We start from the raw sequence: 26893 nt of genomic DNA, 5'->3' as shown, positions 1-26893 counted from the left end.
CACCAGTTTCTTATCCAGCCAGAAAAGTTCATTCCATAGGACCCCTTCTGACTGGCACCCGAACTTCTTCCAGTCCATAACATATTCTCCTAGAAGTCAAAACATACTTCCTGAAGCCAAAACCCACTTGCACAACAGGCTGCCTGCTGCAGTGACAGCAACACTCTATGCTCTCAGAGGAGCTGCCCACATACAGTGGGAACCTCGGCACCTCCTGGCCAGAAAGGATTTCTGGGCAGTTCCTGCTGCCCCAGGAAGTCAAAAGGTTGGGTGGACTCAACTTAGAATAAAGACTTTCCACTCAGAATAAAGAGGATGGTTTGATCAGAGCTAGTTTCTGCTCCCTGTTACACTTACTTGAGCAGTTGTGAATGCACATTCTTAGGCTAACAGCTGCTAAGAGCTATAGTCATGGATTCACTGGAGGAAATTCTCATACATGCAGCTGAAGCAGATGTGGGAGAAAAGGGACAGAAGGATGGCATGGGAAAACTTGAAAGAAAAGCAAGAAATTATTTGATTCTTGCCTGCATCTCTGTGGATCCTGAGGCATGTGCACACCTAATACAAAACTAATACTTAAAGCTGAACATATTATCAGCAGTTAGCTTGCCTTGTTAGTGTCCATAGCTCAGGATCTTCAGAGGTGCAGGTAAGAACAATTTAAGCCGTTAAAACCATCTCTTAATCAGTGCCCAGAGATAAGAGCGCTAAATCTGCCTAGAAATAATACTGCATTGGTATCTGTATTATACATACTCAGAAAACGAAATTTATCTTTCAAACTCAAGAAGAAAAAGCTCCTTAGATACCTTTTTTCAGCTATAGTATCTTAAACTGAAGACTATTATATCTGAAGGTCCAGTTCTCCTTGTTCCACTTCCCAGAGAAAAGAACGAAGAGTAGTATTAGTATTATTCTGACAGACTATTTGCAGAGGTGAAACCTGTTCCTTTTACAGAATAGAGTATTACAGCTGGAAGGAGCCTACAGAGATCATCTAGTGCAACTGCCTGATCAACTCAGGGCTGACCAAAAGTTAAAGTATGTTATTAAGGGCATTGCCCAAATACCCCTCAAACACTGACAGGCTTGGGGCATCAACCAGCCCCCTAGTAAGCCTGTCCCAGAGTCTGAACACCACCTCTGTAAAGAAATGCTTCCTAATGTCTGGTCTTATTCACAACACTGGACCACCAGAGCACCAACATCTGAAAACACTTCCTCTCCCTAAAAGTTGTACACAGCTCTGCTTTTTACTCCCTCACCTGCACTTTAACTAGTCAGATACAAATCAGATCAGTACAGTCCAACTAGAGAAGAGATGACCTATGCAAGCAAACCACGTGGGTCAAGTGGAGTGGATCTACAGAGCAAAGCACTTGGTACCAAGATCCTGATATGCACATTAAATGCATTTCAGTCTTGTGTAGGCTAGTAGGAGCAATAATATGCATCAAAGGAGAAAATAAACACCTGCAGGTATAACAAGGCAAGGTTATTTCACACTGGCTCTCTACCCTTTTGGTGGTGGTTCTGTTAAGAGACTGAGAAAGATTTCACATACAGGATACTTAGAGGAGACCAGTGGGATCTGCCCCAAAGGTCACATTTGGTAATTTCACCAATGTTCTTTTTACAGTGTGTGGCAGCTTGTTATTTCACATAGCAACACCATGCTGTGGCTCTGAAGTTAAATGGTGATTAATGACCCAGAAGGTTCCTGGGCAGCAGCAGATGATCTTGGCAATTTCTTAACATTATTTTTATAGCTTCTGAATAACAAAGCTATTATTCCTACATCTCAGCTACATCAAATCTCCTCACATGTTCCTTCTGAAGACCTTTTCAAACACACACTGTATGAAACATCACAACTTCCAAAGGGATGTAAAGTGCACAAACTATGCAGCTGCCAGATGCTGGAGTCTCCCAACAAATCAAGTCATAGCCTCCATGGGAACTTCTGAGCCACATTTAAGAAAGGCTACCAGAAAGTTTGTGTATGAGCAACACCTCTGCTTCTGCCTCCAAGTTCGTGCCTCCATTTTGCTAGCAATCCATACCTGCATAGGGAACTACATTTCATAGCTCCGCTGCCAAAGTTATTCCCCACATATGAAAGCCTTTCAGTTTCTGAGACCTGAAAAACAAAGAAAAATTACTTGAGTACAGGACTGTGAATAACCTCTGCATTTCACTTTCCCTGGTGCCACAAAGCTCTACATTCCCAGGCATCAGACACTAGACCACCCTGGGTACACTCTACACCAGGAAAAAATCTTTAACAGACAACATTTCTTGAAGTTGAGACCATCAATGATACATAATTCTACCTCAGCTTTCACCTCAGCCAGAAGATGAGGAACCGCTGCAAAGAAATCATGTGAATAGTAATTTAAACATAGAGTCTATGTGTGTAATATAATTTTCAATGATCTACCTAAAGGTCTAGTACTGCCAAGTGACTGCAATTCACTGACTATAAAAAAGAGCCAGCACTACCACAAACACCTCAGCCACCTAAACGTATTTCAAAATATTTGTGTTTCTACTATACTACAGTGTGTTTCCCCGGCTCGTAATTGGCTGAAAAATAAATGGCTGAAAAGCCATTTATTCGTTGAATCATGCATGTAGGCAGCTGTAAAACCTAACAACAGCAGAACAAAGGAAGTTGTGACTTTAATCTTGGCTCTCCCTTCAGTGAAAAGATATAAATTTCTTTATAATGTAACTTAACAAGAACAACAAAAAAATTTGATAAAGAATCCACTGTGTTCACTACATAAACATAACACAGCAGATTTTGTGACCAAATGGACATGACTAGTTGTTAAGTAACAGCTTTCCATTTTCAAACATTTTTTCCCTCTAGGTTATTAAGATAAATCATGAACACATGCAACTTCAGTGCCTCAACCTTTGCCTAAGAATACCATGTATATATCAAATTTTTGTCAAATAAGCATATACTCGGCTCTGATGGAAATTTACTCACACATCCGTCTCGATATCTTTAATCACAAACATCCCATACTGCAATTTTTCAGATTCCTTTCTGTTCCAAGAGTTAACTCACAATGCCAAGAGGGTGATCATGACATGCTTCACAGAAACCATAGCGGCCCTGCAGAACCTGCACTCACTTCTCCGGGGTCCAAGGACACCTTGTGGGTCTCTGCAGAAGTGCAGGGAGCATGGCTCACCAGCACAGAGCACTCTGCAGGGTAAGGGAAGGGTTCTCCCCGCCCCCGCCAAGGGCTTCCCTGTTCTGCCACACCCCATCACGCCCACCTCCATTATGGCAGCAGCCCACATAAGAACCAGAACTTCACAGAATGACAAAATCAAACAAGTTGGAAAAAAACTTTAAGATGATCAAGTCAAATTGTCCTCAACACTGAATGCCACCACTAAACCATGTCACTAAGGGCCTTGTCTATGTGGTTTGTGAACACTTCCAGGGATGGTGATTCGACTGCCCTGGGCAGCCTGTTCCAATGCCTCACCACCCTTTGGAGAAGGAATTGTTTCTAATCTCCAGTCTAAACCTCTCACGGTGCAGCTTGATGCTGCTCCCTGTTGCCCTATCCCTTGTTCTTTGGGAGAAGAGACTAGCCACCTCCTGGCTCCATCCTCCTTTCAGGTAGTGGTAGACAATGATAAGGTCCCCCTGAGCCTTCTCTTCTCCAGACTAAAGCCCCACAGGTCCCTCAGCCATTCCTCATCAGACTTGTGCTCCAGGCCTTCACCAACTTCACTGTCCTTCTCTGGACCTGCTCCAGCACCTCAGTGTCTCTCTTCTAGTGAGGGAACCAGAACTGAATACAGGATTCAAGATGCGGACTCATCAGTGCAAGAACAATCACTACCCTGGTGCTGCTGGCCACACTATTTCTCATACAGGCCAAGATGCTGTTGATGCCTTAATTTCCTCTGAAATTCCAGAGATTCTTTGAAATTTGGAAAACAGTCCTCTCTGCCACAAAGCCTGGGGCTACGCTGTGAATATATTTTTTTTTTTTTTCCCTAAATTTGCAACAAAGCAAAGCTCAACACAGATTTTCTGAGCCTTGCACGCTATACAGTAAGAACAGCTGGAGCAGAGCAGCAGGCAGGTGTCTGGAGAGGAATAGCAGTTTCCTGCAAATAGGCCCAAGTGTCTGACTGAGGTTTCTAGCTCCTATTTGCAGGAGCTGCCATGACTACAGCCAAAAGAGAAACAAAAAAAAAAAAAAAAAAAAAAAAAAAAAGGGGTGAAAACCCTTTGCTGCCTGCCAAGGTAGGGATCCCTGGTGCATCCTTGGCATGGGAGTGGGTGCAGCTTCCTCCTGGATCCAAAGGGCACTGGTCAATGGCTCAATGTCTGGGTCCACATCAGTGACAAGTGGTGTTCCTTACCAGTCTGTACTGGGACCAGAACTATTTAATGTCTTCATCAGTGACATAGTGGGATTGAGCGTACCCTCAGCACATTTGCAGATGACATGAAGCTGAGCGGGACAGCCCAAGGGACAGGATGCCATCCGGAGGGACTTGGACAAGCTTGAGAGTTGGGCCCATGCGAACCTCATAACAGGGCCAAGTGCAGACTCCTGCACATGGGTTAGGGAAAACACTGATATCAATAAAGGCTGGGGGACGAAGGGATTGAGCAACCCCAACGACTTGGGGGTACTGCTGGATGAAAGATCGGACATGAGCAGGCAACGTGTGACGGCAGCCCAGGCCAATCGTATCTTGGGCTGCATCCAGAGGAGAGTGGCCAGCAGGTCAAGGGAGGTGATTCTGCCCCTCTGTTTTGCTCAGACCCCACCTGGAGTACTGTGTCCAGTTCTGGAGTCCTCAGTACAGGAAAGATATGGACCTCTTGGGAGAGGGTCCAGAGAAGGGACACAAAAAGGATCAGGGAGATAGAGCACCTCTGCTATGAAAAACTGAGAGGGCTGGGGTTGTTCAGCCAGGAGAAGCCTCCAGGAAGGTCCCTTCCAACCCAAACTATTCTACGAGTCTATGCTTCTGTATCTCCAACAGGCACTGCCGCCTCTCGGCACAACACTCCACGCCTAGGCTGCAGCAGTGCAGCCCTCGTTACTCGGCGAGACAAGGGCAGGCAGACGGTATCAGCTTCATGGTACGTACCACGGACGGCACCATTTCGGAGCGGGCGCAGCTCCAGGCTTCCGCGGCCGCCCTCACAGGAGCCGCTGCCCACATGAGGCCCGACTACCCGCGGCCGCGGGAGCGTGCTCTTCAGGAGAGCCCTTACCAAAATCCTCCGGCGCTTCTTCCGGGGATGTGCCCTGTCCCTGTTTCGGTAGACGGTGAACCGCATGGAGCCGGTCCGCTGCAGCCTGCCGTTGGAGAACTGCACTGCAAGGCGGCGAAGAGAGGCCGTAAGCCAGGGTGGCTTGGCCCTGCCCTGCCCAGCAACCCCGATCCCGCTCCTGCCCGCCCCATCCCGGCTCCCGCCTCACCTAGCACCGCCGGCTGTTCCGAGCAGCGGTCCCCGCGATAGCGCCAAGTGGCGGTGGCCATGATGGCAAAAGCCGGGGGCTGGAGCTGCCTCTCGGGGAAGCGGACTCGCCCAATCACGGTTGTACTTATTGTGGTGTCCGGAGGGAAGTAGGGAGGAAGATGGCGGTGCCGTTGCCTATCAGTAATGAGGGCGCTGATTGGTTGATGGCCTGGCAGGCCGGCCCGCCCACGCCCACCGAGCGGGTTGCTGCACGATGGCGTCACTTCCGTCCGACGGCGCCGCCGCTGCAGCGGAGGACCCGTGAGGGCGGAGCCGCGAGAGAGGGGCACAAGGCCGCAGGGACGAGGACGGCGACAGCAGCAGCAGTCTTGCCCTGTCCTTCCTTCCTGCCAGGGCTCCCCGCCGCGGCCCTTCCCGACCGGAGAGCAGAGGCAGCGGAGGGGCGGGGACCGCAGGTGAGCGGGGGTGGTGGCGGGCCCGGCAAGTGGTGCCGGCGCCAGGCGGCGGAGGAAGGGCGGATGATGCGGCCGGCCGGCCGGAGAGCGCTCCTGCTACAGGCGGCCGCCCTTTCCCCATCTCATGTTCCCGCCCCGGGTAGCACTCCTAGGCCAGCTGGGAGCACTCGGTGGACCGAGGTGGCTGGGAGGGTGATGCGCTGCTGGCGGAACAGAGCAGCCGCCGGAGCCACCCCGGGGAAGAGCGCAAGAGGTCAGAACGCCGCCCGTGCTGAGGAATGAGCAGCTGCGGGTGGCAGTAGCAGTAGATGCTCAGCTGGTGGCAGGGAACGCGGTCCTGTTGTTGTTGAGAGGACCCCGCAGGTCAGCGGGCGGGCGCCGCGGGCTGGTGCTGGCATCGCTTCTCCCGGCGCCGCAGTCCCCTTCACGGGATTTCCATGTGCTGTTCAGGTCCGTGGGCCAGTTCAGTCACGGGCTGGTGTCTGCAAGGTCACACCGAGGAATGCAGAGCGCCTGCAGTGGTCGGGCGCTCCTTCAGCCAGGGTCCGGTGGAATAGAGTTGGTGCTTGGCCTCTGCCTCGGGGCTTTTTGAAATGCGTTTGGCTTCGACCTTCTCACGACAATACACAGCGGTTATGCTAAGCTGAGATGCTGTGTTTGAGAAGGAATTTCTGGGGAGCCTTTTTTGCTGAGTTTACAGTGATGTTTGTGTGATGTCTGCAGTGATGTTTGATAATTGAACCATATCCTGTCTTGTGGAGGACAGCCTACTAGTGGAGAGGTGTTATGTATACTACTGTGTGCACACCAGTTGCTTCTCTGGAATATGTTATCTCTGGCACTTACACCTGTAGATGCCAGTTTTCCTCATGGTTGTGCTAACAAAGGCAAACACTGCAGTGTTCAAGCTGGTAACTATGTTAGGTTCTGCTGTAAACCCCTATGTTATAAAGAAAAGGTAGTCCTGTGCCAGAACAGAGAAGGAAGTTACCATCTCTGGACCAACAAAAGCTGCTTCCTGCACCTTTCAAAAATTATTAAGAAGGAATTTAGTTAATTCGGCATAATGCATTCAGACCCTGTAAGTTGTAACCCTGTATTGTGACTTTCAAATCATGATTAGGACAATGTGTTCTTTCAAATTCTTCATTAGTACATGCCTCTGGTGGGGTTTGTAGCAAGGTTTTAGTAGCTGAGAGGCTGCAGAACTTTATTCTGTGAGAAGACACCAGAAGCTACTCCATACAGGACAAAGCCTGTTCAGCCAGCTCCAAGATGGACCTGCTGCTGGCCAAATAACTTATTTAAGAAAGGCTAGAAAACACTGGACAACAGCAGCTGTGAGAGAGGAGTGAGAAAAACAGCCCTGCAGCCACCACGGTCAGTGAAGACGGGGGCGGGGGGGGGAAGGAGGTGCTCCAGGTGCCAGAGCAGAGATTCCCTGCAGCTGGTGGTGAAGACCATGGTTAGGGATATTGTCCACCTGAAGATCCTCAACGTCCACAGTGGAGTAGGTGGAGTGCCTTGAGGGAAGCTGCAGCCTATGGAGAGCTTGCTCTGGAGCAGGCTCCTAACTGGACCTGTGGCCCCGTGGAGACAGAAGCTCATGCTGAAGCAGGTTTGCTGGCAGGACCTGTGGACCATGGAGGACCTGCACTGGAGCTGTATGCTCCTGAACGCCTGCACCTTGTTGGAGACCCACGCTGGAGCAGTGAAAGAGTGTGAGGAGGAAGGAGCAGCAGAGCTGAAGCATTGTGAACTCACCACCATCCCCACTGTGTTTTCCCCTATGCTGCTTGAGGGGAAGAGGTAGAAGAATTGGGAGTGAAGTTGAGCCTGGGAAGAAGGGTGGGGGGAATGTGGTTTTGGTTTTCTTTCTTTCTATCCTACTCTTATTTATGGGCAATAAATTAAATTAATCTTCCCCAAGTTGAGTGTTTCAGGTGGTAATTGGTGAACGATCTCCCTGTCCTTATCTCAACCCCCAAGGCTTTTCATCTTTCTCCTGCATCCTGCTGAGGAGGGGGAGTCAGAGAACAGCTGGGTGGGGGTCTTATAAACCCCTCACAATGGCAAAATAGAACTGTGCAGTGCATCCATGAGGGTAAAATGACAATGTTAGAAGATGAATTTTGGAAATGAGTTTGGGAAGATCAGGAGCAGACAACTCAACAGTTCTCATTTGAAATACAGCAGTCATCTGTTGAACTCATTATGTGGGTATAGTTATTTGATTGGCTAAAGATGTATAATACTAATGAATCCATTGTGGTGGTGGCAGACTAATATTTCTTAACTTCAATCTAAACCATTTTCCGGCAAAAGTACACGTGTATGCAGTTAACTCTTAGTTTCACTGGCGTTAAAAGCTTAGGCAAAGGAATCAGCAAGGAAAGCTGTTGAGCAGGGTTGTTTAAAATTCTTGAGTCTCTGGTAAACAGTGAAGTTGAAGAGCTAGATTTAGAAATTATTGCCATATTAAGCAAGAAGACATCATACTGGTGCTGAGCTGCCTGTGGGATCTGTGCCTGAAGACCTTTGCTTCTGCATGATGTTTCTTGTTTGGTTAATAAACTAGGGTGATGGTAGGCAGGAGAAGCTGGCAACTAAGGTTGCTTTGCAGCACTGGACATTGTGAGAGAACCATGGCAGTGACAGAGACTGCCATGGTACCATGAATCTCGAGAGGTTTTTTGAACTGATAATGTAACTGAGTTCAAATCAGCCCTTGTTGGTGGCAGCTTATCTTCCCATGCCCTTAAATGGCTTTACTGCCAGTTCTGTGTAGCAGCATTCTCTGCTTTTCCCTTTCTAAATAAGTCAAATATTGGTAGTGCCCAAACACCTGCCTTCAGGTGTTTCTTTGTGCAGTGCCTATAAAACTTTTTGTGCTCTGGGGAGCAACCATTTTCTTATATCTAAATACAGGGTTTTTAGCTTCCCAAGATCAAGAATAGAATCCATTATCATCATCTGTTTCTTGTTGATACCTAGGAAACACTGTGCCTTTGTAAGCTGACCAGAAAAGCATATGTGAACTCTTGAGAGAGACTGATGCCTATGAAAGCTATGGTACTGACCTTGAAGCTCAACCAGTGAAGGAGTTCGCCAAAAATTACAAGGGGACAGTGTTCTGTGAGTTAAGAATACACAGCAATGTAGGTGTGTTAAATAGTGAAATTACAACAAGAAAACAACCCCCCAGGTGACAAGCTGAGATGGTGCATCAAAATGTGTAAGTGTCCCGTGTCCTTCTCCTGTGTGTCTTCCTCTGAACAGTCAGCTACACTGCAGAATCTGGAGACCAAGAGGTGCATTAGAGGGTTGGGAGGAAGTGAGTAGAAATGTCAGAAAACAGAAAGATGGCTGTGTCACAGGTAGTGTCTCTTCAGTGTCTAGGAAAAATTTAGCCATTTTTAGGAAGCTTTTTGTTGCTTTTTGCTCCTGGCAAGCTGTGCTGTTACTGTTTGTTAATGACTTGACGTTGCCATGGGATAGACTATCTATCTGCAGTACCTTTCAGATGATGAGAAAATACTAAACCATACTTTAATCTCTTCTCTGGAGGGCTGGTGTAACCAGCAGCAGCTTTTGCAGTGCAGTTTATCCTTTCTGATTCTTAGACAAGTTGTAACTCATCCTCCTTGACAATAAATAGGGACATAAACTGTGTGAGTAGAACTATATATAAAACTTGGCTAAGGAGGCACCTCAAATGGGATGCTGTAAGCTCAACTGTCAGTCATGAAAGTCAGTAGTTGCAGGTGCTTGTCAGACACACAAAATGCCTTTCATGTTTGGCACTCACTGTATTGTTACATACACAAAAGTGATGTAACACTGGAGTCTGCTGTAGTTATATGGCACAGACACAGAAACCATTTTAACAACTGTTAACTAAAATTTCACCATATGTTCAGATTGAAAACTCTCTCAGAGCACAAAATGCATACCATCCATGTTTCGAAGTGACAAAAGTTGCAGAAGATGTCAAAGTGAAGACTTCCAATTCTTTTTGCCTCTGTGCTCCCACTGTCCTGCTGACTTGTTAAAAACCCAGCTGGTAGTTAGAAACCTAACTGATAGTAGAAAGCATTTTCTAAAATAACACATGTATCACTGACTCCTATCTAGATTTATATGTGTAGTTCAGGCTTCAGGGGAGCTTTATATGAGGGGTATTTTTTTAAGCATATTGCTTAAGCACAGTACAAGTGCATTGTAATGTTTTGTAAAATGTCATTTAGGCTAAGGGGAAAGCACTTACGTTGGCATGCTGTCAAGTTTTGGCTATATGCCAGGAATTCCTGTAAGCTTGGTACCTAGAATACTGACTGTGTTTAAATACAGATTGTTGGGAATGAGGTTTGAGATGCAAGTAATTAATTGTCCTTCACTTACCCGATAAAGAAAAACGAAGTACCTAGTCTGAAGTTTTCATTAGTGTATTTGTATGTGAGATTTCTTCTGATACTGTTCTAATGAATCATATAGTCGAGGCAGCTTTTGTTGGTTTAGTAACACAAAATCAATCACTTTGCAAACTTTTAAAAGCTTCCTTAGGGGAAACTTGAGGTTGCATTTAATTTTTTTGTATGTTTGACTGCGTGTATTTGGCTTCTTAACAGTGACTCAGGATTACAGTGTAATCTAAACTGTGTCCTGCAGTATTGGACATAGTAATAAAATTGTAACTAGATCATTATTTGGAGTTGCTATTTTTCACACTATTTTATAAGGAGTTAACCTTGGTGGTTGGTGGGTTTTTTTGTGTTTTTTTTTTTTTGTGTGGTTTTTTTTTTTTTTTTTTTTTGTGGTTTTTTTTTCTTTTTTCTTTTTTTTTTTCTTTTTTTTTTTTTTTCTTTTTCTTTTGTTTTTAAGAAGGGAAAGAAAAGGTTTGGATTCTGCAGCAGTTTCAGTTCAGGTGTACTTAAATACTTGCCTTCTCCCAGCTTGCTGCAGCTTAAGTATTAGAGCAGAAGGATTTGCTGGAAAAAAGGGCTGTAAGACTACAAAGTATTCTCAATGCTAATCATACGAAAAATAGAAAGAAACCATATGAAGAAATTATTACCGTTAGAAGAAGTAGAAATATGTGCTAATAAAATCTGATTTCCTATGGAAAGATCTAGTGTCCCTTGTCCTGCTACGTGGTTGTGTTACCAGCTGTCCCTTATGTTTCCTGGCTGGGCAGATGGCTGCATGACTGCTTTATTGGTAGCTGTATGTTCAAACTGGTCAGCTGGCTGGGTTTGGGTGTTTTGTGGTGTTTAAGAGAATATGAAAAGTCGTCCTTATAAATCTGGCTGCTTCTGTAACCAGGCACCAACAGAAAATGTGGGAATTCAGTATCTAATCTCATCTTTGTTAAATTTGGTTGGAGTTGACAGACTCTGAGGTTAATAGCTAATGAGAAATGAATAAACAGGCTGTGTAACTGTAAACTGTAGGTATTTTTTCCTAGAATTTCAGAACACCTGCATGTCATCTTCCCAATTAGGTATTTTTAGTCCTGATGCTTTCTTAATATGGAAAGCTTAGTTTAAGAAATTTAGGCTATATATTCATCCACATTTACCACATATATGAGAAATATTATACTGTGTGACACCATGAATGTTCAGTAACATAATCAAAGCTCCTCTGCACAGCCCTAAGGGAGCTTGGAAAGGCAATAGCAGGAGGGGGAGCCTAAACACTACCCTGTAGAGCTGCTCCCAAAGCCATCCCTGGAGCTAGCCTGTCACAAGCCCATCTCTGCAGGCCGAGAGGAGCATAGGGGCACAGTGGGAACTTAAGTCAAGAACCCCAAGAAAGTAGCACCCTATCCAGGCCCCTGCTAGGGAAGTCCAGCAGAGCATCTGCCCAGTGTCCAATCATACTAAAGGGGTTGCTGCCCACTGCAGAGATACAGGGGCTGCAGGGAAAACCAAAAGTCCCACGGGACTTACTATGGGATGTTTACATGAGAAACCGAAAGTGGGGCAAAGGAGTAGTTTAGGAGACTTGAGGAGGAGCAAGTAAGGAAATACAGAGGGGATGAAAAGAGCTAATCATGTGTAGGTAGTTGACTGCTCAGTAAGCTTGCCTGCCCATGTCCTGCATGTGATCAGTGCCATCTGTCCTGCTCCTCACTGAGTTCCTTCCCGTCTCTCCTGTGTGAGGGGTCTGTGGTTACTATGAATGCAGCTACAGGGCAGAGGGTCCCTGTGTCCGTGGGGCATTAACTGAAGCCAGTGTAGGTATGCAAGTGTCTAATAGCCAGCAGAGATCAAACTGGATGAGCGGTTGAAGTGGCCTGGGAGCAAGGGGGTTTGTGGGTCTGTTTTACAAACAAGCAGGGTACTCAAAACAATCACATGGTAGCCATATAACATGCACAGTTTATAAAACAAGCACATGAAAGCAAATAAGCACACTAATATGAATCAGGTATATATCTATGTATACAGTAAACAAGCACAATAAAGCAAATCTCTGTTCAGTCTCTGTTCAGGTCTCCGGCTGCAGGGAGTGTCAGAGCCTGCTGCAGCTGGGGGAGGGAGGCAGGCATTCCACCTGTGTGAGGTGTGAGCAGGTACAAGATCTGCTCAGCATGGTGGTGAAACTTAAGGAGGAGGTTGAGACACTGAGGTCTATCAGGGAATGTGAAAAGGAGATTGACTGGTGGAGCAGCTCCCTGATGTGCCACTCAGAAAGGCCAAAGGGGGATACCACCCAAAAAGTGATGGAAGACCTGAGACAGCCCCTGCCCTGTCGCTGTCGGGCACAGGTAGGGGACCAAAGAGATGACGAGGGTTGGAAGAAAGTTCCAGTTCGGCGTCACAGGCAACTCCCTTCCCTATCTGCTTTGCTTCTCCAGGTGCTCCTCCGTAATAGGTTTGAGGCCCTGGATCTTGAAGAAAAGGTAGGTGAGGATGTGGTACAAAGCCTGCCTACAAGGTCACATAGGAAGAGGGAGCTGCCTCCACACCTTAAGACTGCCTCTGATAAGAAAGAAAGAAGGGTAATTGTAGTAGGTGATTCCCTTCTGAGAGGGACAGAGGGCCCAATATGCAGAGCTGACCCTCATCATAGGGAAGTTTGTAGTCTACCTGGAGCCTGAGTCAGGGATATCACCAGGGCACTGCCCAACCTGGTGCACCCAACAGACTACTACCCACTGCTGATCTTCCAGACAGGTGGGGAGGAAGCTGCATCCTGTAGTCTGAGGGGAATGAAGAAAGATTTCAAGGCCTTGGGACGGATGGTGAAAGATTCAGGGGCTCAAGTGATTTTCTCTGCACTCCTTCCATTTTCAGATGATGACGTGGGATCAATTAGAAAAATTCAGTCCATAAATTATTGGCTTCAAGATTGGTGCTGCAGGCAGGGTTTTGGATTCTTTGATAATGGCTGGTTTTATAAGACACCAGTCCAGACAGTGATATGTGGGAAAAGTTTATCTCGCAGGGGTAGAAGGATGCTGGGACAGGAATTGGCAGGGCTAGTTTGGAGGGCTTTAAACTAGATTTGAAGGGGGATGGGGTTGTAGCTGGGCTGGCACCAGTGGGGCAGCACTCTAGAACTGATGAAGACCGGGAGGCCTCCCATCCCTGTAGGGTGAAATCGGTGAGCTCAGCTCATGCCCTGAAATGCCTGTACACCAATGTGCGCAGCATGGGAAATAAGCAGAAGGAGTTAGAAACCTGTGTTCGGTCAGTAGATTATGATCTGGTGGCAGTTACAGAGACATGGTGGGACAGCTCACATGACTGGAACGTGCTCATAGATGGCTATGTCCTTTTCACGAAAGACAGGCCAGCCAGGCGAGGTGGCGGAGTTGCTCTTTACGTGAGAGAGCGACTACAATGTACTGAGTACTGTCCTGGCACAGATGAGGAGCAGGTTGAGAGTCTGTGGGTGAGAATTAAGGGGCAGGCTGGCAGGGGCGATACTGTTGTGGGTGTCTGTTACAGGCCACCAGATCAGGGTGAGGAAGTTGATGAGGCCTTCTACAGGCAGCTGAGAGCGGCCTCACAGTCACAGGCCATGGTCATCGTGGGGGATTTTAACTTCCCTGATGTTTGCTGGAAAGAATACTCAGCCTGCCATCCACAGTCCAGGAGGTTCCTCCAGTGCATTGACGATAACTTTCTGATGCAAATGGTGGAGGAACTGACTAGGAGAGGAGCACTGCTGGATCTCATCCTGACTAACAAGGAGGGTCTAGTTGAAGCAGTAAAGGTTGAGGGCTGCCTCAGTTGTAGCGACCATGAAATGGTGGAGTTTGAGATCTCGTGCAGCATGAACAGAACAGCAAGGAGAATTGCAACCCTGGACTTCAGGAGGGCAAACTTTGGTCTTTTCAAACAATTGCTGGGGGAAATCCCATGGGCAAGGCTGCTCGAAGGTAAAGGGGCCCAAGATAGTTGGCTAGCATTCAAGGACTGCTTCTACCAAGCTCAAGATCGGAGCATCCCGACATGTAGGAAGTGAAGGAAGGGAGCCAGGATACCTGCGTGGTTAGACAAGGAACTGCTGGGTAAGCTCAAATGGAAGAGGAGAGTTTACAGGTCATGGAAGGAGGGGCTGGCCACTTGGGAAGAATATAAGGCTGTTGTCAGAGGATGTAGGGAGGCAACTAGGAAAGCTAAGGCCTCCTTAGAATTAAACCTGGCAAGAGGGGTCAAGGACAACAGAAAGAGCTTTTTCAAATACATGGCAGATAAAACCAACACCAGAGGCAATGTAGGCCCACTGATGAATGGGGTGGGTGCCCTGGTGACAGAAGATACAGAGAAGGCAGAGTTGCTGAATGCCTTCTTTGTCTCTGTCTACTCTGTTGGAGGCTGTCCTGAGGAGCCCTGTACCCCTGAGGACCCAGAGGAAGTCAGGAAATTGGAGGAGTTTGCCTTAGTTGATGAGGACTGGGTTAGGGAGCAATTAAGCAATCTGGACATCCATAAATCCATGGGTCCAGATGGGATGCACCCCTGGGTACTGAGGGAGCTGGCTGAAGTCATTGCTAGACCACTCTCCATCATCTTTACCAAGTCTTGGGAAACGGGAGAGGTGCCTGAGGACTGGAGGAAAGCAAATGTCACTCCAGTCTTCAAAAAGGGCAAGAAGGAGGACCCAGGTAACTATAGACCGGACAGCCTCACCTCCATCCCTGGGAAAGTGATGGAACACCTTATCCTTGGTGCCATCTCAAGGCATATCAATGATAAGAGGGTCATTAGGGGCAGTCAACATGGCTTCACCAAGGGGAAGTCGTGCTTGACCAACCTCATAGCCTTTTATGAAGACATAACAAGGTGGTTGGCTTATGGGAGAGCAGTGGATGCGGTCTACCTTGACTTCAGTAAAGCGTTTGACACAGTCTCCCACAGCATCCTCACAGCTAAACTGAGGAAGTGTGGACTGGATGATCAGGTAGTGAGGTGGACTGTGAACTGGCTGAAGGAGAGAAGCCAGAGAGTTGTGGTCAATGGGGCGGAGTCTAGTTGGAGGCCGGTATCTAGTGGAGTGCCTCAAGGGTGAGTGCTGGGGCCAGTATTATTCAATATCTTGATCAATGACCCGGATGAGGGAATTGAGTGTACTATCAGCAAGTTTGCTGATGACACTAAGCTGGGAGGAGTGGTTGACACGCCAGAAGGCTGTGCTGCCATCCAGCGAGACCTGGACAGGCTGGAGAGTTGGGCTGTGAAAAATGTAATGAAATATAACAAGGGGAAGTGTAGAGTGTTACATCTGGGTAGGAACAACCCCAGGTTCCAGTACAGGTTGGGGAATAACCTATTAGAGAGCAGTGGAGGGGAAAGGGACCTGGGGGTCCTGGTGGATAGGAGGATGGCCATGAGCCAGCACTGTGCCCTTGTGGCCAGGAAGGCCAATGGCATCCTGGGGTGTATTAGAAGGGGGTGGTCAGTAGGTCAAGAGAGGTTCTCCTTCCCCTCTACTCTGCCCTGGTGAGACCACATCTGGAATATTGTGCCCAGTTCTGGGCCCCTCAGTTCAAGAAGGACAGGGACCTGCTGGAGAGAGTCCAACGCAGGGCAACAAAGATGATTAAGGGAGTGGAGCATCTCCCTTATGAGGAAAGGCTGAGGGAGCTGGGTCTCTTTAGTTTGGAAAAGAGGAGACTGAGGGGTGACCTCATTAACGTTTATAAATATATACAGGGTGGGTGTCACGAGGATGGAGCCAGGCTCTTCTCGGTGACAACCAATGGTAAGACAAGGGGTAGTGGGCTCAAACTGGAACACAAAAGGTTCCACTTAAATTTGAGAAGGAACTTCTTCTCAGTGAGGGTAACAGAACACTGGAACAGGCTGCCCAGGGAGGTTGTGGAGTCTCCTTCTCTGGAGACATTCAAAACCCGCCTGGGGACACATTCCTGTGTAACCTCATCTAGGTGTTCCTGCTCTGGCAGGGGGATTGGACTAGATGATCTTTTGAGGTCCTTTCCAATTCCTGATACTCTGTGATTCTGTGAATCAGAGATATCCGTATGTATGTATAGCACGGAGGAAAATTAGCAATGCATCAAATCATTACTGCATAGAGAGAAGAGAGATTAAGAAGAAATACATTGCCAGTTACCACCAAATCATCATCTGTGCTCACACTTCAAGCTGGGAAGCCCCATTGCAGGTGGTGCTGGGAGTCTCAGGTAACTGGGAAAACTCCCACACAGTGCGTCCATCTATAGGTGAGGCTTCAGAAACCTGCTTTTTTTCTCAGAAACACAGCTGGCTTTATGCTAGATCTATAATTTTTTACTCGTGAGGCTGTGTAGTTTCTCACCTTCTCACTGTTGGCCACACCAAAAGCATTGGCCAGGCCCTCTGGCATGGCCAAATGTGATGGTCATAGAACAGCTGCATGCATGTTTTCCTGCCTCTTTCCAACAAATAGTCATAATGGATAAAAATATATATACTTTCTCAAATACACTTTGTAAAAACCTGCTTCGTTAATGCTTCTCATGATCATGAGAGGGAATCAACTCTCAGTTATGTTCCCATCCGTTACAGGGTCTGTAAGGGCAGCTCTGGGTGTGACGACACCTGTATCTACAAGATTGTTTCTGTGTACCTGTGACAGTCTACCGGCAACTGGAGACAGGCTGTGGCCTAGGGACTTGTATGCATGCAGACTAGGAATGGGGAGACTGGGACCCACAGGACAGCTACTGGGAGGGCCACCTGCTGGAGGAGTCTTGCCTGCATGTGTCCTCCAGCCAGAGAGGAGAGCAGGATGAGGCCTTTGGTGCTACCTGTGTGTGAGTGCTGAGTGTCTCTCGTAGTGTATACATATGCTCCATGCATTTGTGCCTGCTGGGAATACATCTTCTCCAACTTTTCTGCTGCAATCTGTGGACATTTAGCAACAGCAGCAGCCTCACCTCTCGTGGACTGTTGGTATATTTTCCTCTAGCAGTGAAGAGGCAAGTTAAGTATTTAAATATATCCTGAGCATATTTTTTTTATTCAAGGGCTAAGTACCTTTTTAAGTGCATAATCAAAATGCTAGGTAGAAAATGTTTCCTTATTAATTTTTACCAAATTATTCTTACATTTAAAAACCCCCCTTAGTTCTCTCCTAAAACTCTTTAGAAATAACAAAGCAAGCTGTAAAATATAAAGCCAGAAAGGTAAGTGTATATAAACCTGTGCCTCCAGTGACTTGTGGTTTAGTGACTTCCTTAGGTAGAGGTGGCATCTGAATATTTAATAGCTCTCAGTTGGTTATTCTTCAATGCATCTACATAATTGCTATTGAATTCACATGTACTTGCCCATGGCAAGGAGTTCTGTAGCTTAACTGCATTATGTAAAGGAGTATTTCTTTGGTTCTTACCCTGCTGGTTTCATCTCATAGACCTTAGTTGAGGGACAGGCAGAAGGTTTGTATTGCGGTCAGGATTTCACAGAATCATAGAATGGTTTGGGTTAGAAGAGACCTTAAAGACCATGTAGTTCCAATCTCACCTGCTGCAGACCAGGATGCCTTCCACTAAACTATTTTGCTAGATGTTTTTTCATGGCTTGCTCTTAAAATTTTTATGGCTCTGACTATTTTTACTTATTGGTAAAACTATTTGTATAGTTTTACTGAACAATTACAGTATTTGCTAAAGAAGTATAGTATATTTGTATAGTTTTACTAAACAAATTATAGTTTTACTAGAACAATATTATACCAAACAATTTGGTATAGCTTCTTTTCAATTGTGGTCATTTGTTCAGTTATGAAACTAAGCTGTTCCCTTTCCTGATGCTCTTCAAAAGGCCGCTGGACTCAGTGTGTGCTGTTTGCACCACTGATGCTTCCCCTGAGTCTGACAGACTGGGTCTGATTCATCAGAATGTTTCATCTGACTTTCCCTGTGTCCCCAGGATATGAACTGGAGCTGGCTGTGAGCCTTCTGAAGGCTGCAAAGACTGACTGATGAAACCACTCGCTACTCAGTTGGGAACATCTCTGTACTTCATCTGAGTAGGCATTTGCACACCATGTCATGGGATACCACCCATCGTGTGCTGGAGATGTTGGGTCGCTTGACAGGAGAATGATGAGATGTGCAGCCTATCACTGTTTCAGCGGTGTTTTTACAGCCAACTGTTGCTGAAGGGTGAGGTATCAGTGGAACAGGAGCAGAAGGCAGACAGAATGGGTGTATCCTGAAGTATGCCACTCATACATATTTTGATAATGACATAAATGCCTTGCATGTATTTAGTAAGCTGGAGTAGCTGATATCTCACCAAATGTGGTATCTGGATAGTATATGATATATACAAATCAAATCTGGTTTATAATTTTCAGTTGATCTTGTACAAGATCTCAACTTCATTTGTGGGGTCTGTTTGTTGATTCTGATTCAAGGACTTCAGCCTTTATGGGGTAGTAGAAGTTGAATACCAAGCCAAATTAATGTTAATTGAAGCAAAACTGGGGTTTGTATTATTTCAAATGCATGAAGGATGCAGTCAGTTTTGGTGACTCTAGGGAAGGACTCTCTTGTGAACTCTGAAATCCCAAATTACTGGTCACACAAGTTCTGACTGTTGTCTCTGGTTCAGATATATATTCCTGCCTGGGCAGAAATACCTTGGACCATCCCTGTAGCCTGTCTTCCTTTCTGGAGTCCCTCTGTGTTTTTACTGATGTGAAATCCTGTCCTCACGTTGCTTGGTGTTTCACACCTCCAGCCTTCTCTGTGCATTGGTTGGAATGCATTATTATACAGCCTTCTGAGGAATGCCACCCCCTGGGATTGGCTTGATAAGGGCAATGCATGAGCTCTCAAGTATTTTGTCTTCTACAGTGTTTCCTAAAATGGCATAAAGCAGTACACAGACTGGGAACTGCTTGAGTGCTTATGAACAGCTTGCTTCTAATGACCTTTGAAGCTGGAGCAGCCTCTACTGGGCCTGTGCTTTCTGCAGTGAAGGTACAAGTGGAATGATTTCATTCTCAGATGCAGATGGGGCACAGCAAAGTGCTCCTATCTTACTGGCCCTTGTAGGTGGTGGTGCTAATGGTTCAGCACTGCTGCATTTTGGAAAGTCACTATAGTTAAAACTACAGTGCCCTCCAGTTCTAGCCCCGAAGGAAAGGAGATCCCTTGCCTCTCCTGGTGTGGTGGGTGTCTGGTGTTTTCCAGGGCGTCTGCCAAGCGGGCTGTAGCATTGTACGCTGTGTAGATGAGCCCTGCGTATAGCTACACAACTGTTCCTTGGAGCTGTCAGTCTTGACTGGGAAGCAAGGTGGAAAAAAAGGTCAGCCAGCATCTAGCCCCCCAAGAGCACACTGATGCTTAGTGATGGTAGTCTAAAAGGAGCAAGAGTTTCTTTGTTACTCTGGCAACTGTTGCACCCACCAGCCTCACCAATCTCCTCTCAAAATTCCCCCTAGATCTTTTAGTCCCATGAAATCAAGAACAGACTGTTATCTCTGGTATAACACCTGGCCCATCTTGGAGGTGAGCAAAAGAAGATAAATAAACAATTATTTGGCAGTCCCCTCTCAACTTTGCAGAGATGGCTGACTGGAGGGGACCTTTCCTGACAGAGACGATTGTCTGTGCATGGTGCTTGCTGGAACAAAGGAAGGCATAAGTTTAACCAGGTGTGCTGGGCAGCAGAGGCAGACACCAGTGTTAGCAGCAGTACTCGGGAAGCCGTCCTGGCCTCTGCCACATTCCAGACACTTCTTGCCAGGACTTGTGTTTCTTGTCACAACAGGCTCCCCAGTCTTCCTTTTGGCTGGCTGCTGGAGATCAGTGAGTTTCAGGGTCTGCTCTTTGGTTCCTCCTTCCTCCAGGAGGGCACCAGCAAGTATTTCCTCCCTTTCCCTTGTCTTAACGCTTCTCCCAGAGGAAATGTGTCGAAATAAAACCTGTACAATTACAAAGTTTGTCTTGTTTAATGTTTTTTAGTTTGAAAATGTTATCTTATTTTTACTGTCAAATATGCATTGGTAGTTAAAAAGAGATAAACTCAGGTATTATCTGCATTCCTATTATTTAAAAAATAAAGTGTCAAACCCAAATTCTTCTGGTTTATTACACAGCTTCATAGTGATAAGGGAGTACTGTGCCACAGTACTTAATTAAATCTCATTATGGTGTTATTTCAGGCATCATAGTCTTAGTGCTGCCAAGTTGGTGGATTTTTGATGCCACTAGTAAGCCTGGACCCTGTCCATTGCTGGAAGACATAAAGTGTCATTTATTTATTTCTTCTTTCTAAAATATTCAGGAAACAATGACAGTTGAAGGCAGCAGATAACTTGCCAGCAGAAATTCCAGCTTTTCAGTGTTTAGGTAAAACTGAAGTTCTTTGTGAATCTGTATCCGTTGGAGAGGGCAAAGGTTCTTTGTCCAGTGGACTGTGTCATGAAATCCCTTTTCCAGCAAAGACCTGCGAAATATATGTTGTGTCCCATTACAGATGGAGGAGGTAGGTGAATGCCAGCTGCCTCTCAGCTGGGGAACAGTAGCTACTTTTGCGGTAGCTCCAGCCTGACAGTTGAGGCAGTCTGGGGCCATTCTGTGACATCTTTTGTGACCTAATGGTTTTAGTCTTTGTGTTTTATGTTAGTTTGCCATCTCTTCTGGCACGAATTCAGATCTCTTCACCTACTATACTACCAGTTCCATTAATTTTATATAGCCTGATGTTAGTCAAGTACCGCAAAAGCCGCAAACTTGAGCAAGTCCCTTTGTTTGTCCAGGTTGCCCTAAGGCGTTTCGTAAGCCTGGGAATCAGAAAATGGCAGCTGTTCACCACACACTAGTGTCCATAGTAGCCTCCAGACAGGCTTAAAACTGGAGAGTATCTGTAAGTCTTTCCTGCAGGACAGCTGTCTGTAGCCACCTCTCCTGGCAACACAAAACTTTGTTATTTAGCATGGTTCTCTGCCCACTTCTTCTGCAGCTATTGGAGATGCTGGCAAGTTTTGACTGAGGATACTAGTATTTAAGTCCAACATGGTTTATAGCTGTGGGACTAATAGAAAAGGGGGGAGGGGCTAGCTTTGTCCCTTTGCTGGATGGGACCAGCACGTATTCAGCTTGTGCTTGTTCAATTCTGCCAGTGGATGGTGTGACTGAGAAACCTAATCTCATGCTGCTGGCAGAATAACTTCCAAATGAGTTCAAAAGAAGTATGTTCTTAATAAAAGAGGATCAAGAACCTTTCAACTTTCCCCTGACAGTGATAATTATGATAATGATAATGATGATTAGTGATAATCCAAGGCTGGAGAGCATTGCAGAGGTACTTTCCTTGTAGGAGCCAAGTTGCTGCTGGAAACCCACAGATCCTTCTAATTCCACAGTTGCCTGCTTACATATACATAAGTGTGTAAATCCATCAGTAGTCTTCAGTGCATTGTTTGTCTTTCTGACCCTTAACCAGCACAGTCTTACAGCAGTATGTGTCTCGAAGTTGGTAGTCCCTGATCTGTCCTCCCTTCCTTACTGCCTTTTGCCTTCAGTAAAGGAGAGCACAGAGCTTTGAGCTGCTGGTGTTTGTGGGCTTCTGCAGGCTGAGGGAACCTTTGTGGCCATGTGCTGCTGTTGCTCCATGCCTGTGATCTCAGGAGTTGCTCTGAGATTTTGCTTTTTCTGCTGATCCTTCTAAGTAAATAGTTAATCTGTGTCCATCCAGGTGAACAAAATTGCATAGTAATTAACAATCAACAATAACTGCTGTACCCATTTTCCTCTGAATGAATATGTGTACTAGCAGCCACTGCCCCTGGCCTAGCGACCTTCTGAGCAAAGTCGATATGTAAAGTGAAACACCTGCAAAGAGTTTGAGTCAAATGTGACTATGGGAAGCTTTGTATGCAGTTTACTCACATAGCTTATGACTGTGCATATATGCAAATGCAAATATGTTTTGTTCACAACGTGTACATTTGAGGACAGAATTGCTAAAAAGGTACACTCATATTTGATCCCATTTCAAAAGCGTAATTCTTTCTGCCTGACCTTTTATTTAGCTAATTTACAGTCATCTTGTGTCACATGATACTGTGGTATTGCTATTGAAAAATAAATATGAACACAAAAATGTGTGTGTGTATGCCCTATACGTGCAACCTTTCTGTTTCCTAAATCTTACATTTTGTTGACTCGTCATGAGAAAAAATATCACTAGAAGTCACTTATTTAGTCTTAATGTGAGTCTACTAAGATTTGACTTATGTTCTGTTAATGGAAATTTAAGAAGAAAACACCCCTGAGTTTGTCTAGTTGTTTAGTCCATGTTGATTAGTCCATCATTTTGTCAAAAGCTTTGTATAACTTCCTTATGGACCAAGAAGGTTTGCAAGGAATAGCAAGCATGGTGATGGCTGTTAATGTTGTCAGAATCTTCTATCCTACTGCCATTTCATTTGTTTTGTAGGAAAAACAGAGGACTTTCAGTGCATTCCAGCTGATAAACTATACTAAATAACAGAACCGTATTGCACTTCTGATAGCTAAAGATGGCAGCTTGAGATAAGAGCTGACCACTTGTCCTGATGCAGAAGTGTCTCCCTTCGTTTCCGTGAACTCTTTTTTTCTGTGTTTCTATGTTGAAAGCAGATACCTGAATGTCAGTTCTGCACAGTCATTTGCAGAAGGTGAAGCTGGATTAAATGAGATGAGAATTAAAGTTCAGACTTCTCAGCAGGACGTTATCCAAGGCTGCAGTAGATTATTCACAGATTTTTTTAAGAACCAGGATTAAATGTTTTACTGAAGAGTGCGTTTTAGTTTGGACAGGAGCTAAGGGAGGTGAAATGACCTGTGTTACGCAGTTTGCAGCAGAGCTGCCCATGACATGTATGATGCTGAGGCGGCTGTTACTCTAGGTCAGCTCCGTGGCAGAACCTGTATATCCTTATTCCTAGTCTGCCCCTGCAAGATTGCCAACTTTGATGCAGTACCAATGTGGCAGTGGTAAATTAAGATTAGTTATTGTTCATCTGTGTTTCAGCTGCCATCTTGCATTGTTAAGCCCAGTTTGGCTGTGGTCTGAATAGGACTTCAACCATTTTTAATATTATAGTTTCTTCTGTTCTGTTTTACAGGATCATGGATTTTCCAGGACATTTTGAGCAAATCTTTCAGCAGCTCAACTACCAGAGGCTTCATGGCCAGCTTTGTGACTGTGTCATTGTGGTGGGAAACAGGCATTTCAAAGCCCATCGCTCTGTTTTGGCAGCATGTAGCACACATTTCCGAGCTCTGTTTACTGTAGCAGAAGGAGATCAGACTATGAATATGATTCAGCTGGACAGCGAAGTGGTGACAGCAGAAGCTTTTGCTGCTCTGATAGACATGATGTATACTTCCACACTAATGCTTGGGGAGAGCAATGTTATGGATGTCTTGCTGGCTGCTTCTCACTTACATTTGAATTCTGTTGTTAAAGCATGCAAGCACTACCTAACTACCAGGACACTGCCAATGTCTCCACCAAGTGATAGAGTTCAAGAGCAAAATGCACGCATGCAGAGGTCTTTCATGCTGCAGCAGCTTGGACTGAGCATTGTCAGCTCTGCCTTAAATTCTACTCAGAGCACAGAGGAACAACCAAATACTATGGGCTCCTCTATGAGAAGTAACATTGAACAGCGCACTACTTTCCCTATCCGTCGTCTCCACAAACGTAAACAGTCTTCTGAAGATCGGGCCAGGCAGCGCATTAGGCCTACCATGGATGAGTCTGTTTCTGATGTGACTACAGAGAGCGGGCAGTCAGTAGTTCATTCACGGGAAGATTTCTTCTCACCGGATTCACTGAAGATTGTGGACAACTCTAAGCCTGATGCTGTGGCTGATAACCAGGAGGATAATACTATTTTGTTTGATCAGTCTTTCAGTACTCAGGAAGATGCTCAGGTGCCCAGCCAGTCTGACAACAGCGGAGGAAACATTTCACAGATGTCTATGGCATCCCAGGCAACACAAGTGGAAACCAACTTTGACCAGGAGGCTGCTTCTGAGAAGAACAACTTCCCATGTGAGAATCCAGAGGTCAGCCTGAATGAAAAAGAGCACATGAGGGTGGTGGTGAAGTCTGAGCCCTTGAGTTCCCCGGAGCCTCAAGATGAGGTGAGTGATGTCACTTCACAAGCGGAGGGGAGTGAGTCTGTTGAAGTGGAAGGAGGTGTAGTGAGTGCAGAGAAGATAGAACTGAGTCCTGAGAGCAGTGATCGTAGCTTTTCTGACCCACAATCCACTACTGATAGGGTGGGAGACATCCATATCATGGAGGTATCAAATAACCTGGAACACAAGTCTACCTTCAGTATCTCAAGTTTTCTAAATAAAAGTAGAAGTGGTGGTTTCAGTGCCAATCAAAACAGCGATGACAATATTCCAAATACCACCAGTGACTGCAGAATGGACAGTGATGCCTCTTACCTAATGAGTCCAGAGTCAGGGCCTGCTGTTGGCCATTCATCTGCCACTGTCTCTCATGTTGAGAATCCATTTAGTGAGCCTGCAGATTCTCATTTTGTTAGACCAATGCAGGATGTGATGGGTCTCCCCTGTGTACAGACTTCTGGGTACCGTGCAGCAGAGCAGTTTGGCATGGATTTTCCGCGGTCGGGCTTAGGCTTGCACTCCCTGTCAAGGGCAATGATGGGCTCAGTAAGAGGTGGAGCTAGCAGCTTTCCTGGCTACCGACGCATAGCCCCCAAAATGCCTGTGGTGACCTCTGTCAGGAGCTCCCAGATGCAAGATAACTCATCCAGTTCCCAGCTGATCATGAATGGGACCACTTCTTTTGAAAATGGGCATCCATCGCAACCTGGTCCACCACAGCTGACACGAGCATCTGCAGATGTCCTTTCAAAATGCAAGAAGGCCTTATCGGAGCACAACGTCTTGGTTGTAGAAGGTGCACGCAAGTATGCATGCAAGATCTGCTGCAAGACGTTTTTGACATTGACAGACTGCAAGAAACACATCCGTGTGCACACGGGAGAAAAGCCTTATGCCTGCCTCAAGTGTGGCAAGCGGTTCAGCCAGTCCAGTCACCTGTACAAACACTCCAAGACAACCTGCCTGAGGTGGCAGAGCAGCAATCTGCCTAGCACTTTGCTTTAACCTTATCCACTCCAGGCCTGAAGGAGCATGCCAGTGCAGACATCTAGCTCCCTGAAGTACCTGAACATGAACACTGTTTTGTTGAAGGCTGCAGGCTTAGAAGCTGCTCTGGTCAGTCAGTGAACACAACATATGATTGTGCCACACACACAAAAGTCTTGGTTCTATAAATTGGGGATATTACTGTACCTACCTCACAGGGGTGTTGTGAGGCTTAAACAGCTGGAAGCGGAGAACTTGAGGATCATCAGAAGTCACACTGTACATGTGTGATTACAGTGATGTACATTCAGGCCTTGGGCTGATGGGGATAAAATCAATAAAGCTCAGCAGTTCCTTTGCAGGGCAGAGGAGGGAGAGCATAGTTATCTCAAGAAGTAGCATGTTTCAAGAATGAGAAACTGAAGTGCAAATTTCCTCTTTTTTTCTTTTCTTTTTTTAAATTTTTCCCCCCCTAAAGTATTTTGTAGAACTTCAAGCATTTAAATAAATGACCTGTAAACCAAGTTGTTGCATTATGTGTGGACAGTAATGCAAGCACTGTTTACTGTAACTAATGCAGACCACATATCTTGAAAAGAGAAAACTTTGGATGCACCTGTCTGACATAATGCTTTAAAATATGCTAATTATAAGAATAGTTTTAGGGTCATGAATGTATGTTTGGCTGTTTTGTAATAAAGGGCACTGTGTAACAAAGGTGCTTAAATTAAATCCAAGACAAGTAACTTTTGGACTGCCAGATGTGTATATGATTTGAATACAGCAAGATTTGGATGTTTGATTTTTTCTGTAGAAACTTGTAGTAAGTGATAAGTGAAGTACTGTTTCTTGTTTGTGCTATTCTTAGCAGTATTTTAACCAATTTGTATCTCCTATGTTAAAATTCTATATACACAGAAGTCTGAAAAGAGCTTGTCTTTGTCTGCTTTGTTATTTTGAAGGAGAGAGAGAATTTGTGATGGCTTTTTTACTGTGTAAGATAGTCTCTTGCTGTTTCCAGATGCTGATAGTCAATCTGATCCCTGTTAGTGCAGAAACGTACTGTTTTTTTCTGACACTCATATCTTTAGGCTTTAATTTCCTCCTCTGTACACTTACTTACTTTCCTTCACAATTGTGGATTGTTCCTCAGGTCAGACCAGTCAGGGATAATCCTCATCTGCCATATTTATTTATGTCTTTATAAAATGTAGTTGTCAAATCTAGTCCTTCCTGTTAAAGCAGTGTTAAAAATGTACTTTCCCACATACATTTATAAAAAAAAAACTAATGTAAATTTAATTTTAAAAAATAGCACTGTACACTTTGTATAGCAGAAATTCAGTGATCATTATTCTTCAA

General features: G+C 45.6%; 2 protein-coding genes across 9 annotated transcripts in view; one reads left to right on the top strand and one right to left on the bottom strand.

Annotated features, from left to right (window-relative positions):
- The window catches only part of POLR1E (RNA polymerase I subunit E), a 20320-nt gene extending 14618 nt beyond the window's left edge, over positions 1 to 5702 (bottom strand). For 2 of the 4 annotated variants that reach the window (XR_013958806.1, XM_080638201.1), the window contains exons 1-3: positions 5481 to 5702; positions 5273 to 5376; positions 2067 to 2143 (exon numbers count right to left, since the gene is read on the bottom strand). Coding sequence is in view for 3 of the 4 variants with exons in the window: in XM_080638201.1 (XP_080494327.1) it covers positions 2067 to 2143; positions 5273 to 5376; positions 5481 to 5541 (242 nt within the window). In the remaining variant the exon portion in view is untranslated. The remainder of the gene's footprint in view (positions 1 to 2066; positions 2144 to 5272; positions 5377 to 5480) is intronic. The other 2 variants (XM_080638202.1, XM_080638203.1) reach the window with 2 other exon arrangements.
- ZBTB5 (zinc finger and BTB domain containing 5) lies at positions 5699 to 26893 on the top strand. Of its 5 annotated transcripts, none has more exons than XM_080638196.1 (4): positions 8961 to 9172; positions 16962 to 17209; positions 18327 to 18616; positions 23521 to 26893. In XM_080638196.1, exon 4 carries the CDS (start codon positions 23525 to 23527, stop codon positions 25547 to 25549), a length of 2025 nt encoding a protein of 674 aa, XP_080494322.1. In that variant the 5' UTR covers positions 8961 to 9172; positions 16962 to 17209; positions 18327 to 18616; positions 23521 to 23524; the 3' UTR covers positions 25550 to 26893. The 5 variants fall into 5 exon arrangements, with proteins under 5 accessions (XP_080494326.1, XP_080494322.1, XP_080494323.1 ...); XM_080638197.1 differs by lacking the exon at positions 8961 to 9172 and adding an exon at positions 12643 to 12844; XM_080638198.1 differs by lacking the exons at positions 8961 to 9172; positions 16962 to 17209 and adding an exon at positions 19259 to 19384 and having other exon boundaries at positions 18510 to 18562.

This window comes from Psittacula echo (genome assembly GCF_963264785.1).
Source record: "Psittacula echo genome assembly, chromosome: Z".
NCBI lineage: Eukaryota > Metazoa > Chordata > Aves > Psittaciformes > Psittacidae > Psittacula > Psittacula echo.
Note: the sequence above shows the minus strand (reverse complement) of the source record. Positions and strands in the feature narration are given on the sequence as shown.

Excerpts from the sequence above, each read along its gene's own strand:
- ZBTB5 (XM_080638200.1), top strand. The coding sequence starts at position 23,525 with ATGGATTTTCCAGGACATTTTGAGCAAATCTTTCAGCAGCTCAACTAC.